Raw genomic sequence first — 14,291 nt, 5'->3', positions numbered from 1 at the left:
ATTGGGTGACATTGGGTCTGAGAGGTGAGATTGGGTCATACAAAAATGCAGAAACAATGTCACCCCTGATGACGGTACACAGTTAAAAAAATATTATCTCCATTTAGACTGAAAAAGTTATGGTGAATACATATTCTTACAGGTTAATTAATACATTTTTTTTTCAAAACCCTGTTTTTATTTTCAAAAAGTCATGCCTCGGATTTGAATTTCCTCTATTTTTGAGTATGTTACGTGACATTTCCCGCGGAGTCTGATACAAATATTTTTAGAAATAATCCCGCATAAAAGAGAACTTTAAAAAAACTTTTTGTTATATGGTTTTCTCACCATTTCAGAGATTGTAACCACTATTTAAAAAATGGTAGGAAAACCTTAAAAATACCATATCGGAAATGGTACCCTACCATTTTTCATAAAGTTCGACCATCTGAGATGAGGGTGGTTAGCAACGGTAACCTTAAAAATCTCCGAACAACGTTTCGTCAGATTACCATTTGTGTAATGGTAAAAATAAAGTTAATTTTCGCGTGGAAGCGACCTTTTTCCTCCGGTTTTTACTGTTTCAGAAATGGTTTCTAAATGGTATTTTAAGGTTTTTCTTACAATTTTTAACCTTGCGTCTACTATTTTAGAAAGGGTTTGTGAATGGTTTTTTAGGGTTTTTCTTGCTATTTTTACCTAGCGCTACTATTTTGGAAATAGTTTTCATATGGTTATTTAAGGTTAATCCAACATTTTTTTCCAGTTTCACTATTTCAGAAATAGTTTTCAAATGGTAAATTAAAGTTTATCATACAAATTTACTGCTTTTTGAGAAATAGTTTTGAAATAGTTTTTAAAAGTTTTTCTTACATTTTTTACTTACCTATTTTTTACAGAATTGTTCACTTTTTGACGGATGGTTCACAACAATAATATTAAAACTTTTTTGGCTTTAATTCTAGTTGATTGCCGATTCTGTTCGGTTGATCATACTGCCAAAGTCGTCCAAACCTGAAAAAAAACCTGAAAAAATAAGAAAAAAAAAAAGTTCAAGATGGTATGTCAGAGACATAACCGAAAGACATAGGACCAAACAATTTGAATGAGTTTTTGGATGGCTAGTGAAATCTGGAATAAGATTATTTTATTTTGTTTCATAGATTTGTCGGCAAAATTGTCATAAATGTTCCCCCAAGGTGAACCTTCCATGAGGGCACCGGCAACTCCAGGTTGTGGCCACTACTGTCGAAATGGCCATTTGCAGGTTCAATATCAAAACTATGAATTTTGATACCCATATTGCCACAATTCGTATGTTTCGGTTAATGTTAGCCCAAGGGGAACCTTCTTTGAAATCACCGGCAACTTCAGGTTGTGGCCACTACTGTCGAAATGGCAATAATTATGTTCAGTATCAAAAACCATAAATTTTGATACCCATATTGCCAAAACTCGTATGGTTCTGTAAAAGGCCCTCCGGGCCCCGGGGGAACCTGTTTTGAGGGCACCGGCCACTCCAGGTTGTGGCCACCACTGTCGAAATGGCAATTTTCATGTTCAGTATCAAAAACCATGAATTTTGATACCCATATTGCCACAACTCGTATGGTTCTGTAAAAGGCCCTCCGGGCCCCGGGGGAACCTGCTTTGAAATCACCGGCAACTTCAGGTTGTGGCCACTACTGTCGAAATGGCAATAATTATGTTCAGTATCAAAAACCATAAATTTTGATACCCATATTGCCAAAACTCGTATGGTTCTGTAAAAGGCCCTCCGGGCCCCGGGGGAACCTGCTTTGAGGGCACCGGCCACTCCAGGTTGTGGCCACCACTGTCGAAATGGCAATTTTCATGTTCAGTATCAAAAACCATGAATTTTGATACCCATATTGCCACAACTCGTATGGTTCTGTAAAAGGCCCTCCGGGCCCCGGGGGAACCTGCTTTGGGCAACTTCAGGTTGTGGCCACTACTGTCGAAATGGCAATAATTATGTTCAGTATCAAAAACCATAAATTTTGATACCCATATTGCCAAAACTCGTATGGTTCTGTAAAAGGCCCTCCGGGCCCCGGGGGAACCTGCTTTGAGGGCACCGGCCACTCCAGGTTGTGGCCACCACTGTCGAAATGGCAATTTTCATGTTCAGTATCAAAAACCATGAATTTTGATACCCATATTGCCACAACTCGTATGGTTCTGTAAAAGGCCCTCCGGGCCCCAGGGGAACCTGCTTCGAGGGCACCGGCCTCTCCAGGATTTGGCCACCACTGTCGAAATGGCCATTTTTCATAGCGACTTCCACCGGTCCGCTTCGCTCGAATTTCCTCCTTCTGCTGCTGGTGGTTCTTCCTTCTGGTTGCTGGTCCTCTTCTTCTATTGGCTGCTGCTGCTGCTGCTCCGCGCCGGCCTGACGTGCACAGTTCGAGTGCTCGTTCCAAAGTGACTTGCTTTTGCGAAATTTTCTGCTTATATAGCGGCACAGCCGGAGAACGGCACAAAAGGGGCGCGGCCTCGAATGCATACGCTCGCTCTGATTGGTCATCTGCCCGATTTGAACTGAAAAATGACTCATTTTGATTGCATGTTTTAAGCGCTTAAACTATGTTTAGTCAAAGTTATTATGTAATAAAACGATAGCTTAAGTCTTCCCCTCTCGACTGGTGATTGAATCTTCTGGATTAATCGATTGGGGGAAAAGATATAAGCGTTTGAAATATGTCAATTTTTTTCGCACGCTTGTGACGGTTTGGATCGAATTTCTGAACTGGCCCCCCAATATAGTAAGTAGAGACATAGTCCTATGTCAAAATCACAAAGTATCGAGTAGAATGTAACATTCAAATACGTGTACTTATCTGATGATTCAAATGCTTTCCTTGATTAATGCCAATCGTGCGTTCGCTTCGATTTTGTTTTGTCGGTCGGCTGCCGCCGAATCCTCCAGCACCAGCTGTTCCGTTGTTTCAAGATCTCCACGGCGCTGAAATGATCAACAAGAAAAATGAAAACAAAGTCTGGTAAATCAAATGATTTGTTTGAAAATTATACCTGCGCACAAAACGTAGACAACAACCAGCCGTACAAACGTTTCACTTCAGACTGTTTTTGCCTGCGCCAGCCTGCAACGAGTGCAGGTAACGAGCATAGCGAGAGAAATGAAACGAGAGAGCGCGCAAAGCAGAGTAATAATATTCTGCCTGGTGCGCTCTTTCGTTTCTCTTCTCTCGCTACGCTCGTTACCTGCTCTCGCAAATATGCCGTGAATCCAAATTTATCAACTGTTGAAAAATGTTTCGCTCATACAATTGAAATAAAGTAACAATTATCACAAACATGATATGCTTAAAATTGAATCGTCAACGAAACTCAAAGGAATTGTAGCGCATCAAAAGGAACCGACATTTTCGAGCCTTTTTGTTCTTGAGCTCCTCAGTTTGTTTTCTCTTTTTTTTGGTTTAGATTCTGTCAATTAAAATTGGTAAACTTCGGATTGGCTTTCTTTGGCAGCTCAAATGTGGGTAAAATCCAGGGCCAAGTAAGCCAAATGATGTCCACATAATTTGGTACTACTGGTGCAGCTGCACGACGAACACTTCACCGTAAAGTGAATGCCTTTACCATATGGTTCACAAACTCTCCGCCAAAGTTGTAATTCTTCGCTTTTATCAGCCCCACCATCGTTGAGTAGATCGTACACTTTTCCGGCAACTTAATCAGACAAAATCTTGTTCCGGAAGTTGCCCAAATCCGACTCCAGCACAAACCCAACCCCTTATGAAGCTACAGACAAAAAAGTTTGATTCTTTCATTTGAAAACAAAACTTAGTCAAATTTGGTAAACGCTTTTTGCAAATTCTAACTATTTTTCAAATGGGTATTTAATGTTTCTATATGGTAATCGTGAATCAATATGAACCATTTGAACTTAAAAATCACCTTATGGTTTAGGGTAACCATTTGAGTAAACATCCTCAAATAGTTTTTTAAAGTCATCAAGAAAATTGTTTACCATTACAAACATTAAAATAACTGTATTACTTATGGCGACCATTTGCCAAATAGTTATCAAGGTCCGCCAAATAACATTATTACAAATGGTGACCATAAATCATAAGGTTGTTTTAAGGTCCTCACTAGAATTCATATAGTTTTCGTTTATCCGGGATGTCTTTGGCTTAGAACCGTCAAAACGGCATTTGAATGTTTAATACGACCTTTAAAATGTTAAATAAAGTATATTTTTCCCATGACCCATGAAGAGTATCGCGGCCGCATTTACAAAGCGGTGGCTATTTCTTAACTTAATGTTAACACTTGTAGCCCAAACGGGGTCAAAAAAGTTGGAAATGCATTTTCACCGGCTCATACAACCCTTGGAAAAAAAGTTGGACTTGCCTTTTTTTATTATAACTTTAGTTAGACGCATCTGTTTTGAATCTCATTGTTGGAGGTGATTCTTGACATTCTTTCGGATCGAATGCAACAAGAATCATCCAAATCGGTTGAGTTTTCGCCGAGATACAGCCGGATGAAGTTGCATTTCCAACTTTTTTGACCCCCTTGGTGCTTTGTGTAAGTTTTGACCCCGTTGGTGCTACAAGTGTTAACATGTTAAGGTTAATGTTAACATTCCATAGGTCGCCTTCCCTAAGGCGTCGTGGAAAGGTCCAGCTTGGAATGATACACTACCTTCCCTTTACTAAGCAATCGAATCCAGAAGGGAAAAAAACACCAATTGTGTAGGTCCGAGCCGGGATTTGAACCCCGATCTACCGCTTGCAAGGCGGAAGCGTTACCACTAGGCTACGTGGCTCGGTCTTTAAAAATGTTAGGCTAGATTAAAAAAAATCAAACTGTGTTTTCTTCAAAGTCCAACTAATAACCTTTCATTTTCGAGCTTAAATCGGTTGAAACGACGAAAATTGTGGCTTATGCGAAAAATAATTGGACCATCGGCGTAGGTCACCCTAATAATTTTCCGGGAAACGGGAAATTTTCAACCAATTTCCCGGGAAATCCCGGGAATTCCCGGGAAATCCCAGGAATTCCCGGGAAATTTTAAATTTATTGAAAATTGTTTTGATCTTGGTTCTCATTAGTATTATGCAACAAAATTGTATTGGACAGGGACTTTAATGGTTAAAATAAGTGTGAAGATCAATTAATAACTAGACTGCAAGTTAAAACTTAAACAACTACAAGCAAATGTACTATTTTTCTAATTTTATAAACTCCAATCGTACAATGAATAAAAACAAAAATTTCTCAGGTATTTTTAGATAAGAAGTATTTTTTATCAAAGTGTTCAGACAGTGAGTAAAATGAATCCATACTCTATAATCACAAAATTTCTTTTAAACTTGCCTCTGTCACCAGTTCGAGTGTGTGGCTTGACACATAAAGTTGAAAAAAAAGAACATGCAGAAATGATGTGTTTCATGACAAATAACTTTTATAAAACAAGTCAAACTGGCTCTTGAACAAAATAGAAAGACTTTTTAGTTTAACTGTAAAAAACTAACTTCTCAATATTTTCAAATATTTGGGGCAAGCTTGAAAATATTTTTTATCTTTTATAAGCACCTCTTAAACAATACAAAGTAGTTTTTCAATATTTTTTTAATAGTTTTAATATGCCACATGATTTAAATTATACGATAAATTAACATCATGCCACAATCAGTCTTCCATTTTTTCATATTTCACCCTTTAACACCCATTGTTGCACTCGTGCTCCATAATTCTAGATAATTTAACGAATTGAAGTAATTCTTCTTGCACAAACATATTTGAAATATTTAACGATACCAATTTGATTTGCATCTTATTTGATCATCATGGTAATCTGATAATCTTATTATAGTCGACTCTCTGGTTGTCAATATCCAAGGGACCGTCGAGGAAGGGAATCATCAGTTTACAGAACGATGCAAAATGAAGACTCGATTGAAAATATGTTTTTCTTGATACCCAGCTATGGGAGAGAATCATGGCAACGTCCATCAAACAAAAACAAACTAATGTCAAACACCCTTCAAAGCTTCGTTTCGCCAAGAAAAATGTCTATGCAAGCCATGAGAAAGTAAAATTATTGATAACCGGAAGAGATTTCTAAGGCAAACAGATTCCAAGGGACCGTCGAGGAAGAGATCCTTCAAGCAAGGGAAAATATCGAGGAATGAGGATAATTAAAGTTTGCAGATTGAAGGGATTGTAGAATTCATCGATTGATGGAGAATTATTGATATCGAGAAGATCGACAGCCAGAGAGTCGACTGTAATTCTATCTGAACTACTCAATAAATTTAATTGAACAAAATCAAGTTGAGTTTCATCATTTATTATTTTTTTCAGAAGATTTAAAAAAAAATGGTTCCAAAAAGTTAAGAAAATGATTAATGACAAAAAGTTAAGAAAAATTTCGGGAATTCCCGGGAAATTTACTAATTTCCCGGGAAACGGGAAATATATTTTTCCGGAAAATCCCGGGATTTTTTTTTCCCGAGACGAGAAATTGGACGCTCTAGCACGATCGTACAACTTTTTTTTCAAATCTTGCTGTTTTCGTAGGGAATTGCTGTAGTATCAAAATATTTGTAATTGCCTGCTCTTGCTCTACAACTTTGTACAATATTGTTACACAAATAAAAAATGTTTGTTCTAAATGAAAAAATACCATTTTGGGAGAGTGTAGATAAGGGTGACAATAAAAAAAATCGACATTGGGGTTATCCTCTAACTCGATTCCTTTTTTCCTTTTTTTTCGATTCCTTAGGCAAAAATATGTATCTTTGCCAATTTTGAGCCAAATCGGTTAAGGTTTAGGGGTCGCTATTATATTTTTTCTGCCAGGTTGTGCAGGTCTCGACAAACATTGTCCAAGTGTGAGATTTTATGTTTGTTTTTTTTTTTCATAAACTTAAAGGCGAGGTCCTTTTCGGAGCTTGGACCTGGTTAGGACCGAGTCGGCTTTCGTAATTAGGGGTAGGGGGGCAGAATGGCCCACCTAAGTAAAATGCACCAAAAACCATAGAAAAACATACAAATTTATGAATTCAGTGTAGTAGGCTTATGCTTTGGAATGTTCCCTTCAATGTTGTATACTTGGTTGGTGATTTTTTTTTACTTAAAACAATTTTGAGCCACTTTAAAAAAAAAATGTTTTTTCGACTACTTTGCCAGGGTGCGGGGCCACCATAGAAAACAAGCCATTTCGTCTAATACAACGTTGAAGGGTGATAAGAAATGATTCAAGGGACCTTTTCAACATAGTTTACATGAAGTTTAATCACTTTCACTTCGCTAGGAGACGGTGATTTTAGCGGATTGCAGACTGGATTTTCGCCATGTGATGTGATGATTGTCTAAGCCCAAGTTGCCTAGGAATCGATAATTGGGAATATAACCAATTCCACCTGAACCAGATTTTTACCACCATGGCAGCCGTCCATTGCCGGCCGCTCCCATCTCCACCGCGTACCAGGGACAAGGAAAGGGATCGGGAAGACGGGAAGTGTTGATGCTCCACTTTTTTAAGGGGACAAGGGAAAATCTCCACGGTGTTCCTAAGTTAGTTTCGCTTGGAGTTGGACGGTTTTTGGGAAGGTGAATATGGTTTAAGGAGCCACCCTAGGTGAGTGGTAACGACCGTTTGCATTGTTGTTCGAATTATTCGTGTGTTCTAATTTCTAATGGGAAAGCTTTCAATTCTTCTCATCTCTTATTGGATAAATTCTATAAGTCGCCCAGGCTATTTTTAGCGAGATAATTTAAGATTCAATTTCAAAATTGCTTGCAATCTTGTTTAGTTTTGAAATTCTTGCATTCAACTTTGTTTTTTCGTCCGGTTCTTGGAATCAACTATATCAGTCTAAGTCCTCCTCAAAGAACCATTGCTCCACGGTAAAGTGGAATGCATTTTGCTTGCCAATCTAAAGGACGAGGGATCGAACCCCGCCGTGAGCTTCATGTTTTTTTTATTTATTCACTAGACCGATACTTAAACTGAAAGGTGGTCACTGGTTACTAAAAATTTTAAATGGTTGTAAGATTATAAGTGTAAAGTGTAAGTATTCACACTTAGGAGACCCGAGAGACGGAGTCGTGTTGCAGAAATAACGATACCCGCCTGAGCAAGGTTTGATAGGACGTTAACGTCGATTCCGTTATTAAAATAAATAGTTCATAAATGTTTGGTTAAAAAGTATGTTCGTAATAAATATAAGCTTTTTCATCAAATAAAAAAAAACTGTTTTATTTTGTTTTAAACATGAAATTCATTAGCTACCATAACTCTCTTTAAGCATTGCAATACCCTCCAGTGTGACACCAAGCACTCCAATTTCCTTATCCGGCGCCAAAATATCATAAATCGGAGTATCAATCATCCTTGGATCGTCTGCCTCGGGTGGAAGTACTTCCTGTCGTAGTCTAATAGATGCGTATCTAAAATAAAATAAATAATTATGATTAAATTCTTCTTCTGTACACACCCCAAACTGACCCAATCTCCGTACACCTCCGTATTTCAACCTGCTCGTGGACCACCACAAACCGAACCATGTCGCGTCCACCTGGCCGCAGCATATCCCTCAGCATCTGCCTCCGTTGCCCGTCCAGCACGAACTCGATCCGGTAGTCGAACCGATACTCCAGCGGTGGCTTCCGGTTGATTCCGGCCGCCAGCAGGTCGGCCGAATTTTGCGTCTCCAGCAGGTGACCCTTCTCGTTGAGGAAGCTAAACTCCACGTAGAAATGCTGCACCTTTTGGGCAAACAGGTCGGCTAGCGTGGCGTCCCGCCAGCGCACCATGCGAATCACGACGGCCAGCCGCTGCTCCGGAAGGGCCGCCGATGGTGGCGGCTGGACGGTCCGTGGGTTAGTGTGTGAGAAAAGTAAAATTGCAACTAATTACTTCCTCACCTTGGGCATCATCGACATGCGCGGCGGCTGCACGTCTGGCTTGAGTCCAAAATATTCCGCGTAGTTTTGGTGCACGTCGGTCGTGTTTGGCGAAGATGACTCTGGGGGGAGGTCGAGGGTTGGGGTTGACTGGTTCGCACGTGCAAGGTAAGTGTGCAAACCTGTAGTTCTTGCTTCACTTGATGGGTTATCCAGCGGGATTGATTCATCAGCCTGGAACGAAATGCGTCTCTTTTCCGGGGTCGTTGGGACTGACGACATGATGGAGTCCCGCGCCGGTGGATTCCAAAAGTGACTGCTTCGAAAATCCTTCTGCAATAAATTGACTTAAGTTTGTTTCTACCTTAAAAACCGAGCTGAACTTACCGCTAAATTCTGCGCGTAAGTGTTGGACAGAAGCAGCGCTAAATTGCTCGTCCTGGGGGCTTGATGGATGATATTTTGCTGTAGCATGGAAACTCGCGGTAACCGTCGGATTTGACTGATCCGGACATGCTTCGTGCCCATCAGCTGCAAGGTGTTGGTTTCCTCAGTAGGTCTTCGCGACGGACTCGTGGTTTCTAGGGTCTTGATTAGATTGATTGTAATATTTGCTATTATTGACTTTTTTCTAATTTTTGCATACCTCTGCTGAAAATCCTTTTGCAGGAGTGTGTACTTCATCCTGAAGATCCGAACTTTTCTGAGGAGATACGATCAGTTCATCACCCGATTCAGAGCCCGATTCGTCCAACATTTCAATAGGTTCCGTTTGAGTTTCTACCTGGCATCTAATCATCTGTTTAGTCCAATTTTGTTACAAAATTTAATTAGTATTTGGCTTCGTTTTATGCATTTTGAGAAATTGAGCGGAAATTTTCAAATAAACAGACAAAAATGGTTTCATGTTGCATTGAAATTTCTATTCACTATTTGCTGGTAACACTTTACAAGACACAACTATATAAAGCAGTCTAAGGCAATAGACGACTTTTTTTTACTAAGATAAGTCTGAGAAGGAAGGATAGTGGATGACGGCAAGAAGAGTCCAGGGTTTAACATACCGGCGTTGCGCGGCCATCTTTCGCAGGGGAGGCTGTTGATATAAGAGTAAATTTAGATTTGAATGTAAAATGTATAAAGTACAGAATAGGCTAAAGTGGCGAATTTACCATCCAAGCTCCGCAAGTTATGCTCCAGCACCGTCTTCTCCTCGGCCAGCGTTTCATTCTCCGTGCGCAACCCCTCCAGCAGCACCGACAGCGTGTCATTGTCCTGCTGCAGCGTCTTCAACTTCTCCAGCAGCTCCTTCTGGGCGCTCCTGGTGACGGCTTCCTCCTCCCTCAGGGCCTCGATCTGCCGCGCCAGCTCCTCGTTCTGCTTGCGCAACTCTTCCAGCTGGTACCGCAGCAGCTTGTTCTCGTCGACGATCTTGGTGAAATTTTCCTGCTGTCGCTTGAGGAAGTCACGCTCGATCTAGGTGATGTGTTTGGGATTAGTTGTATGAAAACTTTAAGAATTGACAGGTAGAACCTCAACTTCCGACATGTTTTCTCTGAGCTTTTCGATGTTCTTCTTGAGTCGTTCACATTCCTCGAACAGGTGAACATTTCGATCCTTTTCCTTTCTTACTTGACCTTCGAGTTCACCTGAAAATTTTAATGATTTACTTATTCATCAAAAATTTACGAATATTCGAGAGCTCCAACCTTGCTTAGCCAGCTCACCGTCCATGGCGCGTTTTTCCTCCTCCTGTCGGCGCTGAATCTGCCTGTTCATGTCCTCAACCTGGCGCGTCAAATTAATCACCTCGACGTTTTCGGCGGCATTGCGCTTCATAATTTCGTACGATAGCTTCTCCTCCAGCTGTCTTGCGAGCAGTGCATTCTTTTCCTTTTCGTTTTGAATTTCCTGTTGAAAAGCAGGAGGGGTGATTGCGTGCATCGAACCAATGCCGAGGTGTTAAACTGTTTCCTCACACCAGCACAAACACACACTTTGGAAAAGTGGAAAATCGATAAACACTTACCTTGTGCATAAATTTGATGCTCAGTTTCATCTTTACAAACTCGGACTCGTTGGCCAACTTTTCCGCCTGCAGCGATTGACAGCCGGAGCACGGTTTCGACGGCTTGGAAGGCTCACCCTTGCTCGAGTTGGACTCATCCTGCTCCTGGTCCTCCTCCGATGAGGACACCTGGTCCCGATCTTCGTCGTATCCAACTTCGTCATCCTCGTTGGAAGTTGACGGTGAAGTCCTGGTCGTGGTGCTCTCCTTAAGCCTTCGCGCACTCTGAGAACGAACCTTTGTGTAGGATTCTCGCTTTTCGCGAGATTCCTTCTTCTGGTTCTTCCTCAGAGCTTCCAGTTTTTCGCGGAGCTCACGCCTTTGTGCTTCCAGATCTTGCAGTTTGCTGGAACGATACCAACCCTCAATCTTCTACTCCAACAACCGAGTCGAGTTCCACCAACCTCTGCTGTCCCGTCAAATCCGTCCGCGACTTGGACCGGCCGCTCTCGCTGGACACCCGCACCAGCTTGACCTTCAGCTTTTTGATCTGCTCGTCCTGCTCCTGGGCGCGCTTTTTCATGGTGAAGTTCTCGTCGCACAGGTTAATGTATTTGTCCTCCAGCTCGCGACGTGTCAGCTTGGACACCATCAACCGATGGTTGATCAGGTGCCGCTGGCACATGTCCATCGGAACCTTGTAGTTCTCGGCGTACGGCGAAGCGCTGACGGGTCGTCGCTTCCTAAATTCAACGGGATTAGCTGAAGATCTACGTTGAAATCAAGAAAAACTCACCCATTTTGCTGTTGATCGTTGCCCATTCCAAAAAATCTATCACAAAAATCCCTTTTCAGATTGAATATTCCTCAAAAATCCAAGGTTCCACAGAAAATTTTAACTTTTCCATCACGAAACAAAAAACACGTCCACCTATGAGCAATCTCCAGTCCCTGAATACAATGTTGATGTTTTTATTTACCGGTTGCCAGGAGCTACCGTACCGTACACCTGGTGCAGTGCTCGGAATGCAAAAACGGAAAACCCGACTAGCGTGACGGAGCGCGTGCGCGTATGAAGGGAACTCACGGTTTGGCGCGCGCGTTTCGCTTTGAGTGACGAAAGAGCAAATTGGTGAGAGAACGATCGCGCGCGTAAAATAATTCGAGTGTAGAACAGGGATTCTGAGAGTATTTGAGTGACGTCAACGTGTTATTGGAATACGATAAAAAAAATGATTGAAAACGATTTTCCAAAAATCGCTAATTTGAAGATTTATGTAAATTGTTCAGAGACTCCAAATTAATTTCGATTTGTCGGTTGCCTTATACACACTATCAGATAATTTTTGGGAGTGAAAGACCTCAGAGTTACTCTGTGGAGAGGCCCAAAATTTGATAAAAAAATAAAATTTGTTGATTCTACAAAAAGTCAGGCTATCCGATAATTTTTTGGCGAAGACTTCGGATAATCAAGTACGGATTGTATTTTTAATGAAATTAGAATTATTTACGTTATACCCGATAACCGGTTATAACCGGCTATAACTCGCCCGTGCGAATGGGGTATTACTGACAATTCTAGATTAAATTTTCAAAACAACCTATCCCTCATGGGTTTCCTATGCAGATAGGGCCTTTTGAAAATTTAATCGAGAATTATTAGTTTAAAACCAGCATTTTTTTTGCAAAGATATGTAGTTTCTTCCATTCCTTTCCCAAGACGAGTCTTGATTATCCGAGGTCCACAAGTAGTTTTTACTTTGGATAATTGAATGAAGATTTTTTTTTCGATGTCTGGGTCGATGTCGGTCTGGGCTTTTCAGCTTAAATATGACCCAAAATTCCTCAAAGTTACCTGGGTATGTAATCCAGTAATTCATTTTTTTATTAAAATTGTCACAAAATGGTCGATAAGTAGTTCTCTACTTTTTTGCAAATAAAATTTTATTTTTTTTCAATAAAATTAAACCAGAGAACTTAAGCCATTTTCGACTGCATATTCGATTTTGAATCTTAAAATCTGAGTGATGAAAAGAGAGCATGCGTAGCGCGATTTTCAAATCATCCCATTTGTTTACATCTAAAAGCTAGGAGGCTGTTCAAGCACAAGCATGACTTTTTTTTTCTTACGGGTAAATAAGCTGTTTTAAGACCAGTGGTATGTGTTTTATTTTGTCTAGTGTTTGACAATGTTTGCTGCAAAATTGTGTGTTTTGCATGTTTCGAACGGTAAAAAGGGGTTGTTCAATATAATGTTAGTAAATCAATCGTTAAAGACCTCTCTGGAAAAGATGACATCGACTGCAACCAGAGCTTCTTGAAATTCGTCTTCTTTATCTCCGGGTCTCGCAAAAGTTCACCAACACCGACTTTCTGAATCCTTGAAAAAAAATATAGTATGTTTTTGTTACTATTTTTGGAATGATCGATAACAATACTTGCATATTCTCGCGAATAGAAAAATGGTTCCACTATGACATTTGGAAATGGTACCGCTTTTCGACCCCACATTTCACCACCCACCTCAAAATTATTCTAAAATATTGTTTCAAGATAATTTCGATTTAAATATTTGAAACCACAATATGTAACAGATTTTGAACCATCTTAAACTTAAAAAAGATTCCTGTTTTAGTCCTCTTAAAATTATTTAATAAAAAGCGAAAATAAAAATACGCATTTTGGGAATCAAACTTTTGGTAATAAAAAAGTAAAATAAAAAATTGGTATTTTTTCCTGTGATACTATTTTTTTTAATGACCTAAATATTCACAATATATCACAATATTTACATGTATTGGAAAACTAATGATGTAAAATGGCAATCTAGATCAAAAAATACACAATAAAAAATCTCTAGAAAATTGAGAAATTCTAGAGAATTACTGTGATGCATTAATAATACATTTGTATTACCGACCAAAATTTGCAAAACAACTTTTTTCTCTCAAGTTTTACGTCTTTTTCCGATTTATGGATTCGAAATTAATTTTTTTCACTTTTTCAGTGACCAATTTCATTTCAAAATGCAAGAAAAACGTTTAATTATTTATTTTAAATACAGAGTCATTCCGTTTTTGGCGAATTTTTTTTTCAGGTCTAGAGTTTTTTTTTATAAGGTCCTATAAGCAATTGTGTTTCATATGTTTATAGGACCTATTAAAAAACTCTACAAATTTACTCGATTTTAGCAACATCCCAATTAAATTTGACTTTGTCGGTTTCGTAACACTTTCAAAACATAAATTAATTAGTTATTTTTCCAAAAACTCTTTTTAAAGCAAATAATATCTTTTACAGTAAATATTTTTTCAAGTAAAAAAATCATCAATTTCTTCTATTACGTAATTAATGAATATTCCTTTCAACAACACCCGTCCTAATGAAGGGCGAT

The 14,291-nt window shown here is 39.6% G+C and overlaps 1 protein-coding gene across 1 annotated transcript; it reads right to left on the bottom strand.

Annotated features, from left to right (window-relative positions):
- Positions 1–8,257: 8,257 nt before the first annotated feature.
- Positions 8,258–11,881, bottom strand: LOC120417421 (protein Daple-like). Its single transcript, XM_039579465.2, has 13 exons — positions 11,694–11,881; positions 11,362–11,640; positions 10,919–11,303; positions 10,599–10,800; positions 10,423–10,538; positions 10,062–10,365; positions 9,954–9,985; positions 9,536–9,688; positions 9,277–9,477; positions 9,072–9,222; positions 8,911–9,011; positions 8,492–8,850; positions 8,258–8,433 (listed from the first exon to the last, which is right to left on the bottom strand). The coding sequence occupies exons 1-13, from the start codon at positions 11,717–11,719 to the stop codon at positions 8,268–8,270; spliced, it is 2,475 nt and encodes an 824-aa protein (XP_039435399.1). The 5' UTR covers positions 11,720–11,881; the 3' UTR covers positions 8,258–8,267.
- Between the last annotated feature and the right edge of the window lie 2,410 nt (positions 11,882–14,291).

This window comes from Culex pipiens, chromosome 3 (genome assembly GCF_016801865.2).
Source record: "Culex pipiens pallens isolate TS chromosome 3, TS_CPP_V2, whole genome shotgun sequence".
NCBI classification, from domain to species: domain Eukaryota; kingdom Metazoa; phylum Arthropoda; class Insecta; order Diptera; family Culicidae; genus Culex; species Culex pipiens.
The sequence above is the reverse complement of the archived record's forward strand: the minus strand, read 5'-3'. Positions and strand labels throughout refer to the sequence as shown.

What these genes read in the sequence shown, in the direction of transcription:
- LOC120417421 (XM_039579465.2), bottom strand. Translation starts at nt 11,719, where the DNA reads ATGGGCAACGATCAACAGCAAAATGG. An exon ending in AAAACATGTCGGAAGTTGAG is followed by an intron (nt 10,366 to 10,422) that starts GTTCTACCTGTC and finishes CACATCACCTAG; the next exon opens with ATCGAGCGTGACTTCCTCAA. An exon ending in AAGATGGCCGCGCAACGCCG is followed by an intron (nt 9,689 to 9,953) that starts GTATGTTAAACC and finishes TGGACTAAACAG; the next exon opens with ATGATTAGATGCCAGGTAGA.